The following is a 20,333-nucleotide window of genomic DNA, read 5'->3' as shown; positions in this document are numbered from 1 at the left end:
ATTCACGTTTAAAAAAAGATCTGAAAATGTGTATCTGATATAACAATTCTCAATTGCTACTTTCCCCTTCACTTATCCCTGGGAATGTGAATGTCAAGGGGTAAGAGTTTTTTTCTTTCCTTTTTTTTTTTTTGGAGACAGTGTCTAGCTTTGTTGCCCAGGCTGTAGTGGCACAATCTCGGCACCACTACATCCCCACTAATTTTTTGTACTTTTTGGTAGAGATGGGATTACATCATGTTGCTGAGGCTGGTCTCAAACTCTTGTGCTTAAGTGATCTACCTGCTTTGGAATCCCAAAGTACTAGGATTACAGGCATGCATCACCGCACCTGGCCTCTATTTTCTTAATGTTGTATTTTGGGCATATCTTTTCTCCTATAATCAATATAAAGTAAAACAATTTATTACTTTAAAAATAGGGTGAGGCGTGGTAGCTCACACCTGTAATCCCAGCACTTTAGGGGGCCGAGGCGAGCAGACCACTTGAGATGAGGAGACCAGCCTGACCAACATGGAGAAACCACGTCTCTACTAAAAATACAAAATTAGCCAGGCGTGGCGGCACATGCCTGTAATCCCAGCTGCTCGGGAGGCTGAGGCAGGAGAACTGCTTGAATCCATGAGGCAGAGATTGCAGTGAGCCAAGATTGCACCATTGCACTCCAGCCTCAGCAACAAGAGCAAAACTCCGTCTCAAAAAAACAAACAAACAAACAAAAAAACACAATCCTTTCAGAATTAGGAATTATATAGAAGTGAGAATGGGTGGGAAAAACCCATTCAAACTATTAGCACAACCAACACATAAAGGTTACCTCAATTAGAGGGGTGGGAGGGGGAGGGGTAGGGGTGTGTGTGTGTGTGTGTGTGTGTGTGTGTGTTCACATGCCCAGCATGTGCATGTATGCTTGGGTTTAATTTGGGACTTCAATCTTGCTAACTCTAAAAAGGATTTGAAGAAACACAAAGAGTGATCCAAAGTTTACTCATTTTGACCATAAACATGCCAACAAGCAGTCATCTGATAATGTGCCTCAGTAAAACTGAAGGAGTGTAACATGAAATCTGACCTGTAGTGACAGTCAGCTCGAACACAGAGTTTCCACTCATGATGGAAAACCCACCACTCTTCTTTCCATTCTTCGAAGACCTTCCGCAGTAAATGCTGCTCATAGTAAAATCTAGGGGAATAAAAAAAAAAATCAGAGAATTATATACAGTGATGTTGGAGCTAACGTCTATTCCCAAATCACAGTTTCACATTGTTGTTGCCTTCTCATAAAAACATAAACACCAAGATAGATTAAAAATGGAGGCCAGGCATGGTGGCTCATGCCTGTAATCCCAACACTGAGAGGTCGCAAGGAGTTTGAAACCAGCCTGAGCAACATAGCAAGATTCCATCTAGGGCTGAGTGCAATGGCTTATGCCTGTAATCCCAGCACTTTGGGAGGCTGAGACAGGTGGATTGCTGGAGTTCAAGACCAGGCTGGGTGACATGGTGGAACCCAATCGCTACAAAAAATAAAAAATTAGCCAGGCACAGTGAGGGCATGCTATTGTAGTCCCAGCTACCTGGGAAGTTGAGGTAGGAGGATCGCTTGAGCCCAGGAGGCAGAGGTTACAGTGAACTGAGATCGTGCCACTGCACTCCAGCCTGGGCAACAGAGTGAGAACCTGTCTCAAATACATTAAATAATTATTAATAATAAGCCAGGTGCAATCACTCATGCCTATAATCCCAGCACTTTGGGAAGCCAAGGCAGGTGGATTACCTGAGGTCAGGTGTTTGAGACCAGCCTGGCCAACATGGCGAAATCCCATCTCTACTAATACAAAAGTTAGCCAGGCATGATGGTGTGCATCTGTAATCCCAGCTACTTGGGAGGCCAAGGCAGGAGAATCGCCTGAATCCGGGAGGCAGAGGTTGCAGTGAGCCAAGATCGCACCACTGCACTCCAGCCCGGGTGACAGAGCGAGACTTCCGTCTCAGGAAAAAAAAAAAGTAAAAATAAAATAATAAAATTAAAAAAATAAGACTCCATGTCTACCAAAAAATAAAAAAATAAAGTTTATGATGATGTCTCACTATATTACCCAAGGTGTTCTTGAAATCTTGGGCTCAAGTGATCCTCCCACCTGAGCCTCCCAAAGTGCTGGGATTACAGACATGAGCCACTGTACTCAGCTCTACAAAATTTTTTTTTAATTAGCCAAGCATGGTGGCATGCACCTGTGGTCCCAGCTATTCTAGAGGCTTAGGTGGGAGGATCACTTGAGCCTCAGAGGTCAAGACCCTATCTCTTAAACAATCAAAAAAACATAAATTGGCTTTTTCAGATCAGAATCTCAGAGCTACTTAAACTAGAAATGAGGTGAAAATTTTCTAATATTGATTTTACTGATTAAAGATGTTAAAAGTAAAATAAAAATCTGATAATTTTTTTGGAGACAGTGTCTCGCTATGTTGCCCGGGCTGAAATGCAGTGGTGTAGTCATGGTTCACTGCAGCCTTGACCTCCTAGGCTCAAGTGATCCTTCCACCTCAGCCTCCAAAGTAGGTGTGACTACAGACATGCTCCACTAGTATGCCTGGCTAATTTTTAATTTTTTTGTAGAGACAGGGTTTCATTATGTTACCCTAGCTAGTCTTGAACTCCTGGGCTCAGGTGATCCTCCTGCCTTGGTCTCCCAAAATCTCACTTTTCAAATACCATAAAGTGAATTGAAAATTACTATTTTTGTTTTCATTCACTAGAATGAAAAATATTTTTATTACTAAAAAGTAGTAATGTCTTATTTACAAACATATGAATTTAAAGTTATAAGTGAATGCCTAACAATATTCCTAGTACTTAACAGGAACATATAGGATATTAATTTTGCTGAAATCTGCAGAGGGGAATTGTAACAACAGCAAAAGATGAGTAAGAGAAAGTAGTTAGGAAAAAGGTAATAACACAGAAGAGCAGTCACAGATGGTGTTGATTTCTTTTTTCTTTTTTGAGACAGTCTTGCTCTGTCACCCAAGCTGGAGTACAGTGGCACAATCTCTGCTCACTGCAATCTCCACCTCCTGGATTCAAGTTATTCTCATGCTTCAGTCTCTCAAGTAGCTATGACTCCAGGAGCACATCACCTGGCCCAGCTAATTTTTGTATTTCAGTAGAGATGGGGTTTCACCATGTTGCCCAGGCTGGTCTTGAACTCCTGAGCTCAATCTGCCCACCTTGGCCTCCCAAAGTGCTGGAATTACAACTGTGAGCCACCAGGCTGGCCTATCAATCACTGAATTTCTTGTCATGATTCTGCAGGTTACTAACCTGTCATCCCTCCAAACCCACTCACAGTTTTGTTTTCTTTTTTTTTTCTTTGAGACAGAGTCTTGCTCTGCTCCAGGCTGGAGTGCAGTGGCGCAATCTAGGCTCACCACAATCTCCACCTCCCAGGTTCAAGTGATTCTCTTGCCTCAGTCTCCCAAGTAGCTGGGATTACAGGTGTGTGCCACCACACCCAGCTATTTCTGTATTTTTAATAGAGATGGGGTTTCACCATGTTGGCCAGGATGGTCTCAATCTCCTTACCTCATGATCTGCCCACCTTGTCCTCCCTAAGTGCTGGGATTACAGGCATGAGCCATCCTGCCTGGCCCAAGCTATTCTCCTGCCTCCGCCTCCTGAGTAGCTGGGACTACAGGCGGCTAATTTTTATACTTTTAGTAAAGAAGAGGTTTCACCGTGTTGGCCAGGCTGGTCTTGAACTCCTGAGCTCGGTCCACCGGCCTCAGACTCCCAAAGTGCTGGGATTGCAGGCACCCAACTCCATTTACAGTTTTTGAAAACTAGCTTACAAAGACATACATAAGGGAATTCATCTCACTATTGCTTATAATAGTAACAAGAGAGTGAAACATCACAAATACACATCAAAAGAGGACAGGTTAACACAATTCCATCAATGCCATGCACTCATTTTCTACGAATGAAGCAGAGCTAAGGGTACTAACGTGGACAGAGGCTTCAGAAAGTGGCTAGGTGAAAAAATAAAGTCACTGCACTGCGTGGTATGTATAGTATCTTTTTTAAAAAATTAGGCCAGGCACAGTGGCTCACACCTATAATCCCAGCACTTTGAAAAGACAAGGTGGACAAATCACTTGAGATCAAGTGAGATCAGCCTGGCCAACATGGTAAAACCCCATCTCTACCAAAAATACAAAAATTAGTCAGGCGTGGTGGTGCATGCCTATAGTCTCAGCTACTTGGGAGGCTGACACACGAAAATTGCTTGAACTCAAGAGGTGGAGGTTGCAATGAGCTGAGATCAGGCCAATGCACTTCAGCCTGGGTAACTGACAGAGACTTCGCCTCAAAATAAATAAATAAATAAATAATTTTAAAAATAGTATTTTATTTTTTTTTGAGACGGCATTTCGCTCTTGTCACCCAGGCTGGAGTGCAATGGTGTGATCTCAGTTCACTGCAACCTCCGCTTCCCAGGTTCAAACGGTTCTCCTGCCTCAGACTCCCCGGGATTACAGGTATATGCTACCAGTCCCAGCTAATTTTTTGTATTTTTAGTAGAGACAAGGTTTCACCATGTTAGCCAGGCTGGTCTTGAACTCCTGACCTCAGGTGATCCACCTGCCTAGGCCTTTCAAAGTGCTGGTATTACAGGCATGGGCCAATGCACCTGGTCTATTTTTATGTATTTGCAGCACACATATGTTGGAATACATCAAATATATACACACAAATATATACACATTTGTGTACATATAAACAAGCATGTGTGTATACATACATAAATGATTATATCATACATATTAAAAGCCTGGAAAGAGTTCCAGAATATCAAACTACTGTCAATGGTTGTCTCTCAGGGAGGGATTTGTAGGAGACTGGCATTTCTCAAACTGTACATTTCTATAATATTTGAAAAATTTTTGAGCAGATTTGGTCACAATTTTTTCTTTTTTGAAGATAGAGTTTTGCTCTTGTTGCCCAAGTTGAGTGCAATGGACTGATCTCAGCTCACCACAACCTCCACCTCCCAGGTTCAAGTGATTCTCCTGCCTCAGCCTCCTGAGTAGCTGGGGTTACAGACATATGCCACCACACCAGTTAATTTTTTGTATTTTTAGTAGAGACAGGGTTTCTCCATGTTGGTCAGGCTGGTCTCGAATTCCTGACTTCAGATGATCCACCCACCTCAGCCTCCCAAAGTGCTGGGATTACAAGTGTGAGCAACCACCCCGGCCTTTTTTTTTTTTTTTTTGAGATGAGTCTTGCTCTTGCTCTTTCACCCAGGTTGGAGTGCAGTGGCGTGATCTCAGCTCACTGCAACCCATGCCTCCTGGGTTCAAGCAATTCTCGTGCCTCAGCCTCCTGAGTAGTTGGGATTACAGGTGCACACCACCACACCTGGCCAATTTTTGTATTTTCAGTAGAGACGAGCTTTCACCATGTTGGCCATGCTGGTCTCAAATTCCTGAGCTTGTGATCCACCCACCTCGGCCTCCCTAAGTGCTGGGATTACAGACTTGAGCCACCATGGCTGGCGATTCTAAAAAACTGTAATAAAAAGGAGGCATTTCCACATGGTAAAATGAATATATCCATTTACCTCCTTCCATTCCCCACACTGCATTAAATAAAAGCAAGTGTATTCAAAAAGTATAAGCCTATTAAGACCAAGAAAATAGGAGAAAGGATGACAGACAAGAGCTGTCAATAAATTTTAGTCAATTTTAGGCAATAGACTGGCAGATGAATTACCAGATAGAGAAAGGAAAGAACTAAGTATCCTGTTGTTGAGGGGCAAGGGAGACAAGAAGCACCTAGCTGGTGGCACAGCCCCAGAAAGGGGTAGTAATGAGAAGCATCAGGAGGCGAGGAGATGTGGACTGAGACGAAAACACAGGATTGTTTGCAAGCCTATGTGTCAGAAGTGGTTAGGCCCCTGGATCCCATTATTCACTCAAGCAGAGACTCAGGTTTATCTCTGGAGAGGCGAACCAGAGGAGCACTGGACTCCAGAATACTAGGCAAAGCTTTGGAGATGGTCCCAGACCGAAAGTCTATATACTGAACAATAAGACCCACCGTCCCTTTCCCTGCTTGCAGCCAAGCTTATAATTAACACCTTTGGTGTAGTGGTTCATGCCTATAATCCCAGCTCTTTGGGGCGCTGAGGCTGGGGATCACTTGAGGCCAATTTAAGACCAGCCTGGCCAACATGGAGAGACCCCCAGCTCTCCTAAAAATACAAAAATTAGCCAGGTGTGATGGTGCATGCCTATGGTCTCAGCTATTTGGGAGGCTGAAGCAGGACAATTGCTTGAACCTGAGAGGGAGAGGTTGCAGTGAGCTGATATCAAGCCACTGCACTTCAGCCTGGGTGACTGACAGAGTAAGACTCTGTTTAAACAAAAAGCAATAACAACAAAAAGGGCCAGGCATGGTGGCTCACGCCTATAATCCCAGCAAGCCAAGGCAGACAGATCACGAGGTCAGGGGTTCAAGACCAGCCTGACCAACATGGTGAAACCTCGTCTCTACTAAAAATACAAAAATTAGCCAGGCGTAATAGCATGTGCCTGTAATCCCAGCTACTGGGGAGGCTGAAGCAGGAGAATTGCTTGAACTCAGGAGCTGGAGGTTGCAGTGAGTGTCGCCCACTGCACTGCAGCCTGGGCGACAGAGGGAGACTCAATCTCAAAAAAAAAAAAAAAAAAAAAATTGTAGGCCAGGAACAGTGGTTCATGTCTGTAATCCCAGAACTTTGGGAGGCTGAGGCGGGCGTATCACAAGGTCAGGAGTTCGAGACCAGCCTGGCCAAGATGGTGAAACCCCATCTCTACTAATAATACAAAAATCAGCCAGGCATGGTGGGGGGCACCTGTAATCCCAGCTACTCAAGAGGCTGAGGCAAGAGAATTACTTGAACCTGCAAAAACTCCACCTGCAAGGTGGAGGTTGTAGTGAGTCAGTCACGCTACTGCACTCCAGAGTGGGTGACAGAGCAAGACTCGGTCTCAAAAAAACAACAAAAAAAATTACCACCTTCATCTCAATCCCATCCCACTCCAGGAGTTGGAGGCTACCTCTTTTGTCTGGGGAAAACGGATCAACCAAAGGGGAAAGGCCTTCAGAGATGCATACAGCTAGGTTCCCTGGTGAAATCTGCCCCAAAAGCCTACACTGAAGCCTTCAAGTTGTAAGTCCCCACGCTTACATATAAAAGCTTCTAAAATTAGTTTTTTAGGGCCTTGCTCTTTAATATGAACAGACAATAAAGACTCTCTTGACATTTGAGGAAAGGCTCCAAATGACACAGCGACCAAAAACACAAAGAAAAAAGGGTCTCAGAAGAAACATAGTGTAAGCAAATAAAAATCTTAAACCACATTATCCTAAAAAAAATTTTGAGCCTTCAGGATGCTATTAAAAAGAAAGGGAACATGCAGAGAACAAAAAGCTCTTGAAAATTAAAAATATGACAGGAGAAATGAAAAAAAAATCAATAGGTAACACAAAAAGTTGACTGGTCTTGTAGACACAGTAAGGACTCTGGGCTTTTCCTTTCAGTAGGAAGCCACTGGAGGTTTGACAGAATGATGTGACTTGATTTACTCAGACTACCTACTGAGAAGATACTGACTAGGGCAAGACAGGAAGCAGGAGACCAATGAGGAATTACTGGAGTCACTTGGAGGAAAGATGCTGATGGCTTGGACTAGGTGGTAGCTACTGGAAGCCTGAAAAGTGGCTGGATTCTGAATGCATTTTGAAGGCTGAAGCAACATGATTTTGGCATTTTAAAATCGGGTGTGAAAGAAGAAGAGGAGTGAAGAATTACTTCACCATTTCTGACCTGAGCACTTGGAAGGATGGAGTTTCCACTAACTGAGAAGGGGAAGACACAGCAGAGAGGTTTGTAGGGAAGATGATGATTTCAGTTTTGGATATATTATGGTACGACGCCCAGTGGAGTTGTCACATATATAAAAGTCCAGAGTTTTGAGGCAGAGGTCGTGGCTGGGCGTACACATCTGAGAATCACTGTGAGATTGGATGAGACTGCCTCGGTTGTGAGGCAGCTAAAGAAGCATTACAAAGACTAGGTGTTGGGGTATTTGGATGAGGAAGAATCAACAAAGAAGAGTTAAAAGGGGCAAAGAGGTAGGAGAAAAACCACAAGAGGATGGTAAGTTAGAAGCTGGGAGACGAAAGGGATTCTAGAAGAAGGAAATGATGGATTCTCTAATGCTATCTGATAGGTCAAGTTAAAAAAAGTTTAGGAATTCAACACTGATTTTAGCAAATTTAGTGACTTTAACAAAAACAAGAGAAACTCATCATTTGAAACACAGTAGAGGCTGCAGCAGTCAGGGGCATTTCTGAAGGTAGCGTCTTTGATGCCAAGGTGCTACCCAAGCCGTATACGAAGCTACCTTAATGTGTGAGTTGTGCCATTCACAGCAAGGTAGTTAGAAATCAATCTCATGAAGCCATTAGAACTGAATACCCACACCCCAATTTTGACCTGCAGGCATTGCCCCATGACTCTCACTAAAGCCCATGTAAGAAGCTGAGTCCTGGCCAGGTGCGGTGGCTCACGCCTGTAATCCAAGCACTTTGGAGGCCAAGGCGGGCGGATCACCTGAGGTTGGGAGTTCATAACCAGCCTGACCAACACGGTGAAACCCCATCTTTATAAAAAATATAATTAAATTAAAAAATAATTTTAAAAAAAAGCTGAGTCCTTAAGGACTGAAGAAAAACTATTCTCTGGAGAAATATAAAATGGAGATTGTACTTAAAAAAAAATGTTGCCGGGTGCGGTGGCTCACGCCTGTAATCCCAGCACTTTGGGAGGCCGAGGCGGGTGGACCTCCTGAGGTCGGGAGTTTGAGACCAACCTGACCAACTCCATCTCTACTAAAAATACAAAAAATTACCCAGGCATGGTGATACATGCCTGTAGTTCCAGCTACTTGGGAGGCTGAGGCAGGAGAATCGCTTGAACCTGGGAAGCAGAGGTTGCAGTGAGCTGAGATCGCGCCACTGCAACACGGAGTCTCAAAAAAAAAAAAGAAAAAAAAAGACGAAGAAGAAAAAAAGGAATGCACTCAGTACTATTGTTTGTAATTCTAAAAAGCAGAGGTAGTCAACAGTCCAACAATAAGTAAACTGATAAACTGTGCCTTGTTTATACAATGGCATAATATACACAGTTAATAAATCGCTGTATATCCACATGGAAAGGACCAGGCATGGCGGCTCACTTCTGTAATCCCAGCACTTTAAGAAACCAAGAAGGGAGGACTGCTTGAGGTCAGGAGTTCGAGAACAGCCTGGGCCTCAGAGAAAGACTCTGTCTCTATTTTTAAAAAGAAAAAAGAGCCGGGCACGGTGGCTCAAGCCTGTAATCCCAGCACTTTGGGAGGCCGAGGCGGGTGGATCACAAGGTCAAGAGATCGAGACCATCCTGGTCAACATGGTGAAACCCCGTCTCTACTAATACAAAAAATTAGCTGGGCATGGTGGCACGTGCCTGTAATCCCAGCTACTCAGGAGGCTGAGGCAGGAGAATTGCCTGAACCCAAGAGGCGGAGGTTGCGGTGAGCCAAGATCGCGCCATTGCACTCCAGCCTGGGTAATGAGCGAAACTCCGCCTCAAAAAAAAAAAAAAAAGAAAAAGAAATCACATGGCTAGCTCTCCTTGCCGCGGTACGCCAGAGCAGAGTACAAACGAGTCTGAGGCGGAGGGAGTCATGGCAGGACAAGTGTTTAGAAAGTTTCTTCCACTCTTTGACTGAGTATTGGTTGAAAGGAGTGCTGCTAAAACTGTAACCAAAGGAGGCATAATGTTTCCAGAAAAATCTCAAGGAAAAGTAGTCCAAGCAACAGTAGTTGCTGTTGGATTGTGTTCTAAAGGAAAGGGTGGAGAGATTCAAACAGTTAGCGTGAAAGTTGGAGATAAAGTTTTTCTCCCAGGATATGGAGGCACCAAAGTAGTTCTAGATGACAAGGATTATTTCCTATTTAGAGATGGTGACAATTAGAAAACGAGTTTTCAAAGACAAGAAGAAAAGAAAAAATAAATAAATAAAATAAAAGAAATGGTGACATTCTTGGAAAGTATGTAGACTGAAATAAGTCACTATTGAAATGGCATCAATGTGAAGCTGCCCGTTCCAATGAAGTTCTGAAATCTTTCATCATGTAAATAATTTCCCTCTCTTTAATAATAAAAAAAAAAACAACCCAAGTTGCAAAGTACAGTATGACACCATTCATAAATGTTCTAACTATACAAAGCCATACCATTTACTTATTTATTTATTTTTGAGACATGCTCTTGCTCTGTTGCCCAAGCTGGAGTGCAGTGGCATGATCAATGGCTTACTGCACTCCAACCTCCCAGGTTCAAGTGATCCTCCAACCTAAGCCTCCCACGTAGCTGGGACTACAGGCATGCACAACCATGTCTGGCTAATATATATTTTTTTCCTTTGGAGAGATGGGGTCTCACTATGTTGCCTAGTCTGGTCTTGAACTCCTAGGCTCAAGCGATCCTCTTACCTTGGCTCATGCCTGTAATCACAGCACTTTAAGCCAAGGTGGGAGTATTGCTTGAGGCCAGGAGTTTGAGAACAGCCTGGGCAACAGATAAAGATTCTGTCTCTAGTCTAAAAAAAGAAGAAAGAAATCACATGACTAGCTCTCCTTGTGTGCTGCACCAGAGCAGAGTATGAGTCTGCTCATAGTGCTGGTATTCAGGCATAAGCCACCTCCTGCCTCTTTTTAAGTGATGGGATCTCATTACATTGCCCAGGCCAGCCTCAAACTCTTGGCCTCAAATGATCTTCCTGCCACAGCCTCCCAAGTAGATAAGACTACAGGAGTGCACGACACATTTATTCTTTATGGTCATGTGCACATATTTTTACAGGAAAAAGAATATCATACCAGAATCAAAAGAGTGAGAACAATCACAGGAGAACAATCATACCAGAATCAAAAGAGTGGCGATCTCTAAGGAGGAGAGGCAGTAGAAGGGAGGGAGGGAGGGTATAGCTTTAGCATTGTCCATTAAATTTCGTGAGCTGAGATCATGCACCTGGCTACCATTAAAGAGCAAAGAAATGAAAAACAGCATAATGCAAATGTTTTAAAGCAGTGTAGCAGTGTTAGCCGTCACCAGCTAACACAACACCCACTGCCAAACCCTTTTTCTCATCACTATCTACTACAGAGGCCAGAAAGATTTCTTTCCCAACCTCCTCTGTAGCTAAAGGTTGCCAGTGACAAAGCTCTGGCCAATGAGGCAGAAGCAGAATGCAGTGGGGGAAACTCTAGGGCAGTTTTCTTTCTTGATAAAGAGACAGATCAAACTGACACCACCCTTACGCCCTCCTTCCTGTGTAAAGCTAGAATAGTCATCTTGCAACTAGGAAGTGTTACCTGTGAGGACAAAGGGCCGATGTGCTAAGGACGCTGAACTAGAAAGGTACTAGAAGGTTGAGTCTGAAATGACACCACTGAACAGCTGAAGCAATAACAGTAGCTGCCAACCTCTGGATAGCTTTTATATATATATAAAAAGTAAATCCCCTCATGCCTGTAATCCTAACACTTTGGGAGGCTGAGCACGGAGGATTGCTTGAGTGCAGGAGTTCGAGACCAGCCTGGGAAACAGTGAGACCCTGTCTCTAAAAATAAAAAAGTTAAATATTTAAAAAAAGAAAAAGAAAAAGAAAATCTCAGTGTGTTTCAGCCATTGTCAGACTTTCTCTTAGATTCAATATATTTCTAACATACAGTCAGCATTTCCCAAGGAGTTGGAATATAAATAGGCATTATTTGAAAAGAGGTTCTTGCTCAAATATGAGTCAAATATAGATAAATAAAATGGCGTAAAAATAAATTTTAGGTGGCCAGGCACAGTGGCTCATGCCTGTAATCCCAGCACTTTGGGAGGTGGAGATGGGCAGATCATGAGGTCAGGAGATAAAGACCATCCAGGTCAACATCATGAAACCCCTTCTCTACTAAAAATACAAAAATTAGCCAGGTATGGTGGTGTGCACCTGTAGTCCAGAAGGTGGAGGTTGCAATGAGCCAAAATCGCATCACTGCACTCCCTCCAGCCTGGGGACAGAACAAGACTCTGTCTCCAAAAGAAAAAAAAAAAGGATTTTTTAGGGCCAGGCACGGTGGCTCACGCCTGTAATCCCAGCACTTTGGGTGGCCAAGGCGGGTGGATCACCTGAGGTCAGGAGTTCGAGACCAGCCTGGCCAACATGGTGAAACCCCGTCTCTACAAAAATACAAAAATTAGCTGGGCATGGAGGCTCACACCTGTAATCTCAGCTACTTGGGAGGCTGAGGCAGGCGAATCACTTGAATCCAGAGGCAGAGGTTGCAGTGAGCTAAGATTGTGCCACTGCACTGCAGCCTGAGTGACAGAGCAAGACTCTGTCTCAAAAAATAAAATGAGAATAATAATGCTTTGTAGACTTAAAAATATACACAAAGAAAGGGAGATGGGTAGAGCTAAACTACTCTAAAGACCCTGTCTTATTCAGGAAGAGAGTAAAGGACAAATTAACATTAGATTCTGTTAAGTTACAAATATACATTCATATTTGTAACTTATCAGGACAGTCAGTAAAGGAAGAGTAAAAGAATATAACTTCTAAGCTAACAGTGAAGAAGTCAATAGAATATGCAACTGAATTAAACGAAAAAGGGAGAATTCTGATAAAAGCAAACTAGGCAATTTAGAGCCATTCTCCCAATGAAAAACAAAAAAAAGCCGACCAAAAATAATTTATTTAAGGCACTAAAGAGCTACGAAGGCAGTGAAGGATGACATGCCCAAGATCCAAAAGGAGAAGGTAAAATAGAGGTGAACAATGCCTAGCACTTGTAGCTGGGATGGGCTGCAGCTGAAAATCAGGGGTTAAGCTGATCATATCTGCTTCCCTGCATACTTTGGTCGCTTGCTTTATTCTTTGTTTCCTTTTTCTTTGAAGCTGAACAGACTTTCTTTCTGTTGCCCAGGCTACAGTGCAATGGGGCGATCTCGGCTCACTGCAACCTCTGCCTCCCGGGTTCAAGAAATTCTCCTGCTTCAGGCTCCCAAGTAGCTGGGATTACAGGTACCTGCCACCATGCCCGTCTAATTTTTTTTTTGTATTTTTAGTAGAGACAAAGTTTCACTATGTTGGCCAGGTTGGTTTCGAACTCCTCACCTCAAGTGATCCATGCCTGCCTCACCCTCCCAAAGTGCTAGAATTATAGGCATAAGCCACCACGCCAGGCCTGAACACTAAAACTTAACCTTCACTGGCTACTTTATAGATAACATTCATAGGTCACCACGGCAATGGTCACTTCAGTTATTTTTCAGGAACTTGGGCTAACTCCTGTCCAGTTCAAACTGGTGGAGACCACCAACCCTTCAATTAGGCCTGTGAAGGTGCCCAAAAGGATCTTTTGATGCCTGAGGGCCAAAAACTCCACCCTCTGATCATGTTAATGCCTCTATTTTCTGTATATGTGTCCTATGAAATGCCATAAACCCTGACTACACTTGTGCACAATGAATGCTACTTTATTTTCTCCACTGCGAATCACCTTTCCCTGCACCTTAAACCACCCCACTTCCCTAACCCACAAATATCCCTCAGGCTTATCTTTTAGGAGGCAGATTTGAGATCTGTTCTTCCACCTCCTCCCTCAGTGGCCTTGCAAATAAGTCTCTTCTCTTTTGCAAAACCTGTGTCACAGTGATTGATTTACCACGCATGGGCAGAATGGACCTAGATCTGGGTGGTAACATACCCACATAAGGAGCTTCACTGTAAAGATACAAAAAGAAGACATGGAACAGCAGGGCCCCTCACAAAGTATACAAAGAAAATATTTCAGAAAGCACACACAGGCCAAGTTTGCTTGAGAGACATTGAATGAAGGAGTTAGACTGTCAGAAAACTGAAACAGGAAAGATTATAGTAAGGTAAAGAAAAGGGGAAGAGGGGATCACGAAAGAACCCAGGACATTTCAGTTTTTAAGAAGCGCTTACATTCTCAAAGGCTGCCAATTCTCATTCTGAAACATACCTTGCACTGGCCCCTTCTCTCCAGTCCCCCTGCCTCACGCACAGGGTCCCTGACTCTTGTGACTCTCTCTTGTAGTCCAATCTCAGCACTGCAGCTATAACAATTATAACCCAAAACCACAGCAATGGACAGCATTGGTCTAAACAAAATGAAGCTATGACAGAGGGATTTGCTCCTCACTAAAATTTCACTTCCTTTGCCAAAGGCAATTATTTTCCCCCAGGTTCTGCACTAGATCAAGCCAATTTGTCAGTCTGAGCTCTCTCAGTCCCCTGAAAGAGCTCAATTACTTCTCTTGGGCAAACACTTTTCCCAGAGAGATCTCATCTATCCTGGTTCACTTAAGTATGATTCTCTCTCTTTTTTTTTTTTTTGAGATGGAGTCTCACTCTGTTGCCCAGGCTGAAGTGCAATGGCACGATCTTGGCTGACCTCGACCTCCGCCTCCAGGGTTCAAGTGGTTCTCCTGCCTCAGCCTCCCAAGTAGCTGGTATTACAGGGGTATGCCATCATGCTCAGCTAATTTTTGTAGAGATGAGGTTTCACCATGTTGGACAGGCTAGTCTCGAACTCATAACTTCAGGTATCTGCCTGCCTCGACTTCCCAAAGTGCTCCGTTTACAGGCATGAGCCACCAAGACCTGCCAGATTCTTTCATTTGGTCACATGCTTGTTACTTGTTTTTTTCTTTTTCTTTGAAACTGAAGGCCACAGTAGCTAAAAGCCTTAACATTAAACACTAAAACTTAACCTTCACTGGCTACTTTGTAGATAACATTCACAGCTCACCATGAATGCAGCTGCAGTCAACTAACAGGTATGAAGTTACCACTATATTACAAGGTTATTTTAGGGACTGTTTCTGCCTACTGCAGGCTGGGGAGGAACACAGGAGGAATGTAACAGCACAAGTCATAATAAACCTTATGTATAGGCTTAATATAAAAGAAAACGCTAGAATGAACTCAGCAGAAATATGTTGTTCTGAGCTAATACTACCTGGCTTTAGAGGGAAACACTCTTCCAAAAGTCATTTGAATCCATAAATATAAGAACTTTCTGGCAACGCATCTGAAAGAAGGAAAAAAAGGATATACATATTTTAAAATTCCATTGGGCTTACATCATCACTTTTCTGGAAAGGAAAGGAAGGCTTTAAGGTCTCCGGCAGAGGGACGTTAGTATGAGTCAAAAGGTGGTATCATAGCTAATCTTGCATCGAACAGGGTATAGGATGGCAGATTTATGAAGCTAAAATCAAGCAGATTTTTAAAAAAATATATTTTCAATGCAAATTGTCAATGAAGAGATAAAAACTTCAAAACTGAGGTACAGGAAGTACATCAAATTCTTTTGTTCATATTATTCTTCCTGCCTACAATGCCTGGCAAATGCCCACTAATCCTGAACCGTCTCCTATGTAAACAGGGTAGTAGCTGTGTACTCTCAGCACTCTGTTCAAACCCCTCTTGTGATGTTATGACACCATATCACAGCAATCAGCTCACAGGGTGTCTGTCATTCCCTCTGCACTGTGAGACCCTGAAAGCAGAAACTGGTGCTTTGTGGTACCTCTAGTATCTAGCACAGTGCCTGGAGTACACAGAAAGGTGGCTTATCTTATATTATATAGTTAACCCCTGAGTTCAACTAAAACACACCTTCTCCTGCCCTTTATCTGGTTTATTCTTACATTATCCTTCAGGACTCAGCTTAAACTCTACTTCCTCCAGAGAGTAATTGCTGGCTATACTAGTATGGCTGTTCTTGCCATATATGCCTGTGGTATCACATCCTTCTCCTCTCATTGCACTAATCTCACTTTATTATTATGGCCTGACAGTCTATCAAGCCTACCTGATTTTAAACTTTCATGAAGTCATAGACCAAGATTGTCTTAGTCACCTTACATGCTCAGCATCTAGCATAACACCTGACATGGTAAGCACCTGATAAATTTGTTGTTGTTGTTTAGAGATGGAGTCTTACTCTCACTCAGGCTGGAGTCCAGTGGAGCAATCTTGGCTCACCGCAACCTCCTCCTCCCAGGTTCAAGTGATTCTCGTGCCTCAGCCTCCTGAGGAGCTGGGATTACGGGTGTGCACCACCACACCCAGCTAATTTTTTGTATTTTTCATGTAGACGGGGTCTCAAACTCCTGACCTCAGGTGATCTGCCAACCTCGGCCTCCCAAAGTGCTGGGATTACAGGTGTGAGCCACCACGCCTGGCCTGATAAATTTTTGAATAAAGAAATGGATGTCTTTAATATACCTAATCAAGAGTAGCAGAAGTATTACAGCTCTTCTAGAATTCACCAGAAAATCCAAGAGGAAAAAAAAAGCGTAGTTCCTTCTTTCTTGGACCACGTTTAGACTTTTTCTAAAAGTCTAAGAATCTTGACAGCTTCATATTGTGGGACACAAGTGGAGAAATGAAAACACTCAATGACAGATTTTATGTCTGCAGATTTCTGAATATCTTCTTGATCTGAACATTCCACTATATAGAACAGGCATCAAGATCTCCAACTAATTGAGATGGGAGAATAAGAACTATTCCCTCATTTTAACCAAGAAGGGAGAATAAGAGAAATAACAGAATAAGAGAAAAGTACCCGTAGACTGGTGGCCACTCACAAGCTCACCTGATGTGCAATTCTCTTAACCGGCCCTGTCGGGTACAAGCATGTGTACCGCGATACTGCACTAGATGACTGGTACTAGGTAACTCCCTCCGGATCCCCAAGGATACAGAAGACTTCTTGTTGGACGGTGTCTTTGGAGAATAAGGTTTAACTGCACCATCCCCAAAATACCTTAAATTTGAGGAGGAAGGAGGCAAGGAGAGAATAAAGTTATCTCTGCATGTGATACAAATACTTTTAATATACAAGGAAAATTAAACAAATAAGCTCACTAAGACTGACAATACCAAGGCTTCAAGGATAATAGGCAGCCCAATCTGACAGAAATATTGGCCAACGACTGGAGGTGGGTACTGCTGGGTCAGCTCTAGGCAGGAACTACAGAGCTGGAGGGTACCCCCAGGAGTCATTAGGCCTAACATAGTTTTCTTTCTTTCTTTTTTTTTTTTTTTGAGACAGAGTTTCGCTCTTGTTACTCAGGCTGGAGTGCAATGGTGCGATCTCAGCTCACCGCAACCTCCGCCTTCTGGGTTCAGGCAATTCTCCTGCCTCAGCCTCCTGAGTAGCTGGGATTACAGGCACGTGCCACCATGCCCAGCTAATTTTTTGTATTTTTAGTAGAGATGGGGTTTCACCATGTTGACCAGGATGGTCTCGATCTCTTGACCTCGTGATCCACCCGCCTCGGCCTCCCAAAGTGCTGGGATTACAGGTGTGAGCCACCGCGCCTGGCCATATGTAGTATTTTTATAAGTATTTAACATATTTGCTAATTTCTATTATGTTTTTTTCTTTGATTTTGTGGAAAAGGATACAAAGCAAAACAGCAAAGGGAAAAGGGGCACAGGGCAAAGTCTGGTGGAAATCAAGTACAAGTTTCCAAGAATCCTCTCCCAGTGGAATCACATAGGACACTCTTAATTCCTCCAGCACTGAATTGTGATAACACGTGAGAAGTGTTGTGTATCAGTAAAACTTTTATTAGAGACTCAGTACCCAAGCTTTTACTGAGGGCTGGTCAGACAGGCACCCTCTACCTAACACATACCAAAATTCCAGACTCCTAGAGGGAGTTCTAGTATTCAGCACAAAATCATTGCATGAACACACAATGTAGATCCTGTTAACCATTCATCAGTTAGGGAATGGTGGGAACCCTTCTGAAATCTAAGTTTCCTGACACCAACCAAGGGTCAACCTTATAAGCAGGATTTTCTAAGAACAGCAGCCACAGGCCTGCTATGTTATTTTTTGCACAAAGGGAAAACAAACATAACAGAGAAGATCAAAGAGAAAAGCTGGTTCCCTAAAAAGACTAATACAGTTGGTAGCCGGTGAAACTGATTAAGAAAAGAGAAAATGAAATAAATGAGGGTCAACTGTATTTCTATAAACTAGCAATAAAGAAAAAACAATTATATATATTTATACACTACTTTCAAATGGCATCACAAACATCAAACATAGGAGTAAATCTAATAATTTTATAGGCAAAATAATTTATTTGGTTTTCTCCCTTCTAGATAAGTTTCACTGGCTGTCAACTGTATTAGTCTTTTTAGGGAACCAACTTTTCTCTTTGATCTTCTCTGTTATGTTTGTTTTCCTTCTCTGCAGAAAATAACATAGCAGGCCTGTGGCTGCTGTTCTTAGAAAATCCTGCTTACAAGGTTGACCCTTGGTTGGTGTCTGGAAACGTAGATTTCAGAAGGATTCCCACCATTCCCTAACTGATACAATATAGATGTCAATTTTTCCCACTCTGATCTATAGCTTCAAAGTAATCTCAATTAAAATCAGCAGAACGCCAGATGCAGTGGCTCACGCCTGTAATCTCAGCACTTTGGGAAGCCAAGGCAGGTGGATCACGAGGTCAGGAGATCGAGACCATCCTGGCTAACACAGTGAAACCACATTCTACTAAAACTACAAAAATTAGCTGGGCATGGTGGCACGTGCCTTTAGTCCCAGCTACTTGGGAGGCTGAGGCAGGAGAATCACTTGAACCCGGGAGGCGGAGGTTGCAGTGAGCTGAGATGGTGCCACTGCACTCCAGCCTGGGTGACAGAGTGAGACTTCACCTCAAAAAAACAAAAACAAAAACAAAACCCAATAGAGGGTTGGGCACAGTGGCTCACGCCTGTAATCCCAGCACTTTAGAAGGCCAAGGTGGGCAGATCACCTTGACTGAGACAGGCGTTTGAGACCAGCCTGGCCAACATGATGAAATGCCATCTCTACTAAAAATACAAAAAAATAGCAAGGCATGGTGGCAGGTGCCTATAATCCCAGCTACTCTGGGGGCTGAGGCAAGAGAATTGCTGGAACCTGGGAGGCAGAAGGTGCAGTGCACCAAGATCGTGCCACTCCAGCCTGGGTGACAGAGCAAGACTGTTTCAAAAAAAAAAAAAGAAAAAGATTTTATTTCGGGGAGGGAGAGGACTTGGAGAGTTGATTCTGAAGCTTTTATGGAATTATAAATACCAAGAGTAGCTTAGACATTTCTTAAAAGTACTAGATAAGCAGTCTTATTCAAATATCAGGCTTACTGCAAGACTACATAATCAAGACATCACGATTTTGCAGCAGAAACAAACTGACCAAAGGAACAAGGTAGATAGGCAAGAAACCGACTTGGGCTTAAATGAACACTTGAGTAATGATAAGGATGGCACTATAGAGCAGTTTTTTTCAATAAACTGTGCTGGGGCAATTATATACCCATGTGAAAAAAAAATGAAATAGGATCTCTGACTCACATATAAACAAAAATCAATTTCAGGAGATCTGAAATCAATTTCATGAGGTAAACAGCAAAATAATAAGTTCTTAAAGATGATACAGGCCGGGTGCAGTGGCTCACGCCTGTAATCCCAATACTTTGGGAGGCCGAGGCCAGTGGATCACCCGAGGTCAGGAGTTTGAGACCAGCCTGACCAACATGGTGAAACCTCTTCTCTACTAAAAATACAGAATTAGCCAGATGTGGTGGCACATGCCTGTAATCCCAATTACTTGGGAGGCTAAGGCAGGAGAATCGCTTGAACCCAGGAGGCAGAGGTTGCAGTAGCCAAGATCGTGCCATTGCACTCCAGCCTGGGCAATAAGAACAAAACTCTGTCTCAAAAAAAAGATGATACAGAATATCTTAGGCCAGGCATGGTGGTCATGCCTATAATGCCAGCACTTTGGGAGGCTGAGGCAGGCAAATTGCTTGACCCCAGGAGTTTGAGACAACTCTGGGCAACACAATAAAACCCCATCTCTACAAAAAATACAAAAATTCACCAGGTGTGGTGGCACACACCTGTACTACTACCAGCTTCTTGTGAGGCTGAAGTGAGAGGACTGCTTGAGACTGGGAGGTTGATGCCACAGTGTTCCTGATTGTGCCACTGCAATTCAGCCTATGACTGTGCAAGATCTTGTCTCAAACAACAACAACAACAACAACAACAACAAAACAAAACAAAACCCAGAACATCTTCATGATATCAGGAAAGAAACAGATTCCTTAAACCTGACAGAACACATATTAATCATAAAGGAA

At 43.2% G+C, this 20,333-nt stretch overlaps 1 protein-coding gene across 1 annotated transcript in view; it reads right to left on the bottom strand.

Moving 5' to 3' along the window:
- The window catches only part of SFI1 (SFI1 centrin binding protein), a 109,929-nt gene that overhangs the window by 72,395 nt on the left and 17,201 nt on the right, over positions 1–20,333 (bottom strand). Inside the window, 3 exon segments of the mRNA XM_021665674.2 lie at positions 1,073–1,183; positions 15,137–15,208; positions 16,784–16,954. Coding sequence (XP_021521349.2) covers positions 1,073–1,183; positions 15,137–15,208; positions 16,784–16,954 — 354 coding nt within the window.

This window comes from Aotus nancymaae, unplaced genomic scaffold, assembly GCF_030222135.1.
Source record: "Aotus nancymaae isolate 86718 unplaced genomic scaffold, 86718_ANA_hifiasm-v0.15.2.pri h1tg000076l, whole genome shotgun sequence".
NCBI lineage: Eukaryota > Metazoa > Chordata > Mammalia > Primates > Aotidae > Aotus > Aotus nancymaae.
Note: the sequence above shows the minus strand (reverse complement) of the source record. Positions and strands in the feature narration are given on the sequence as shown.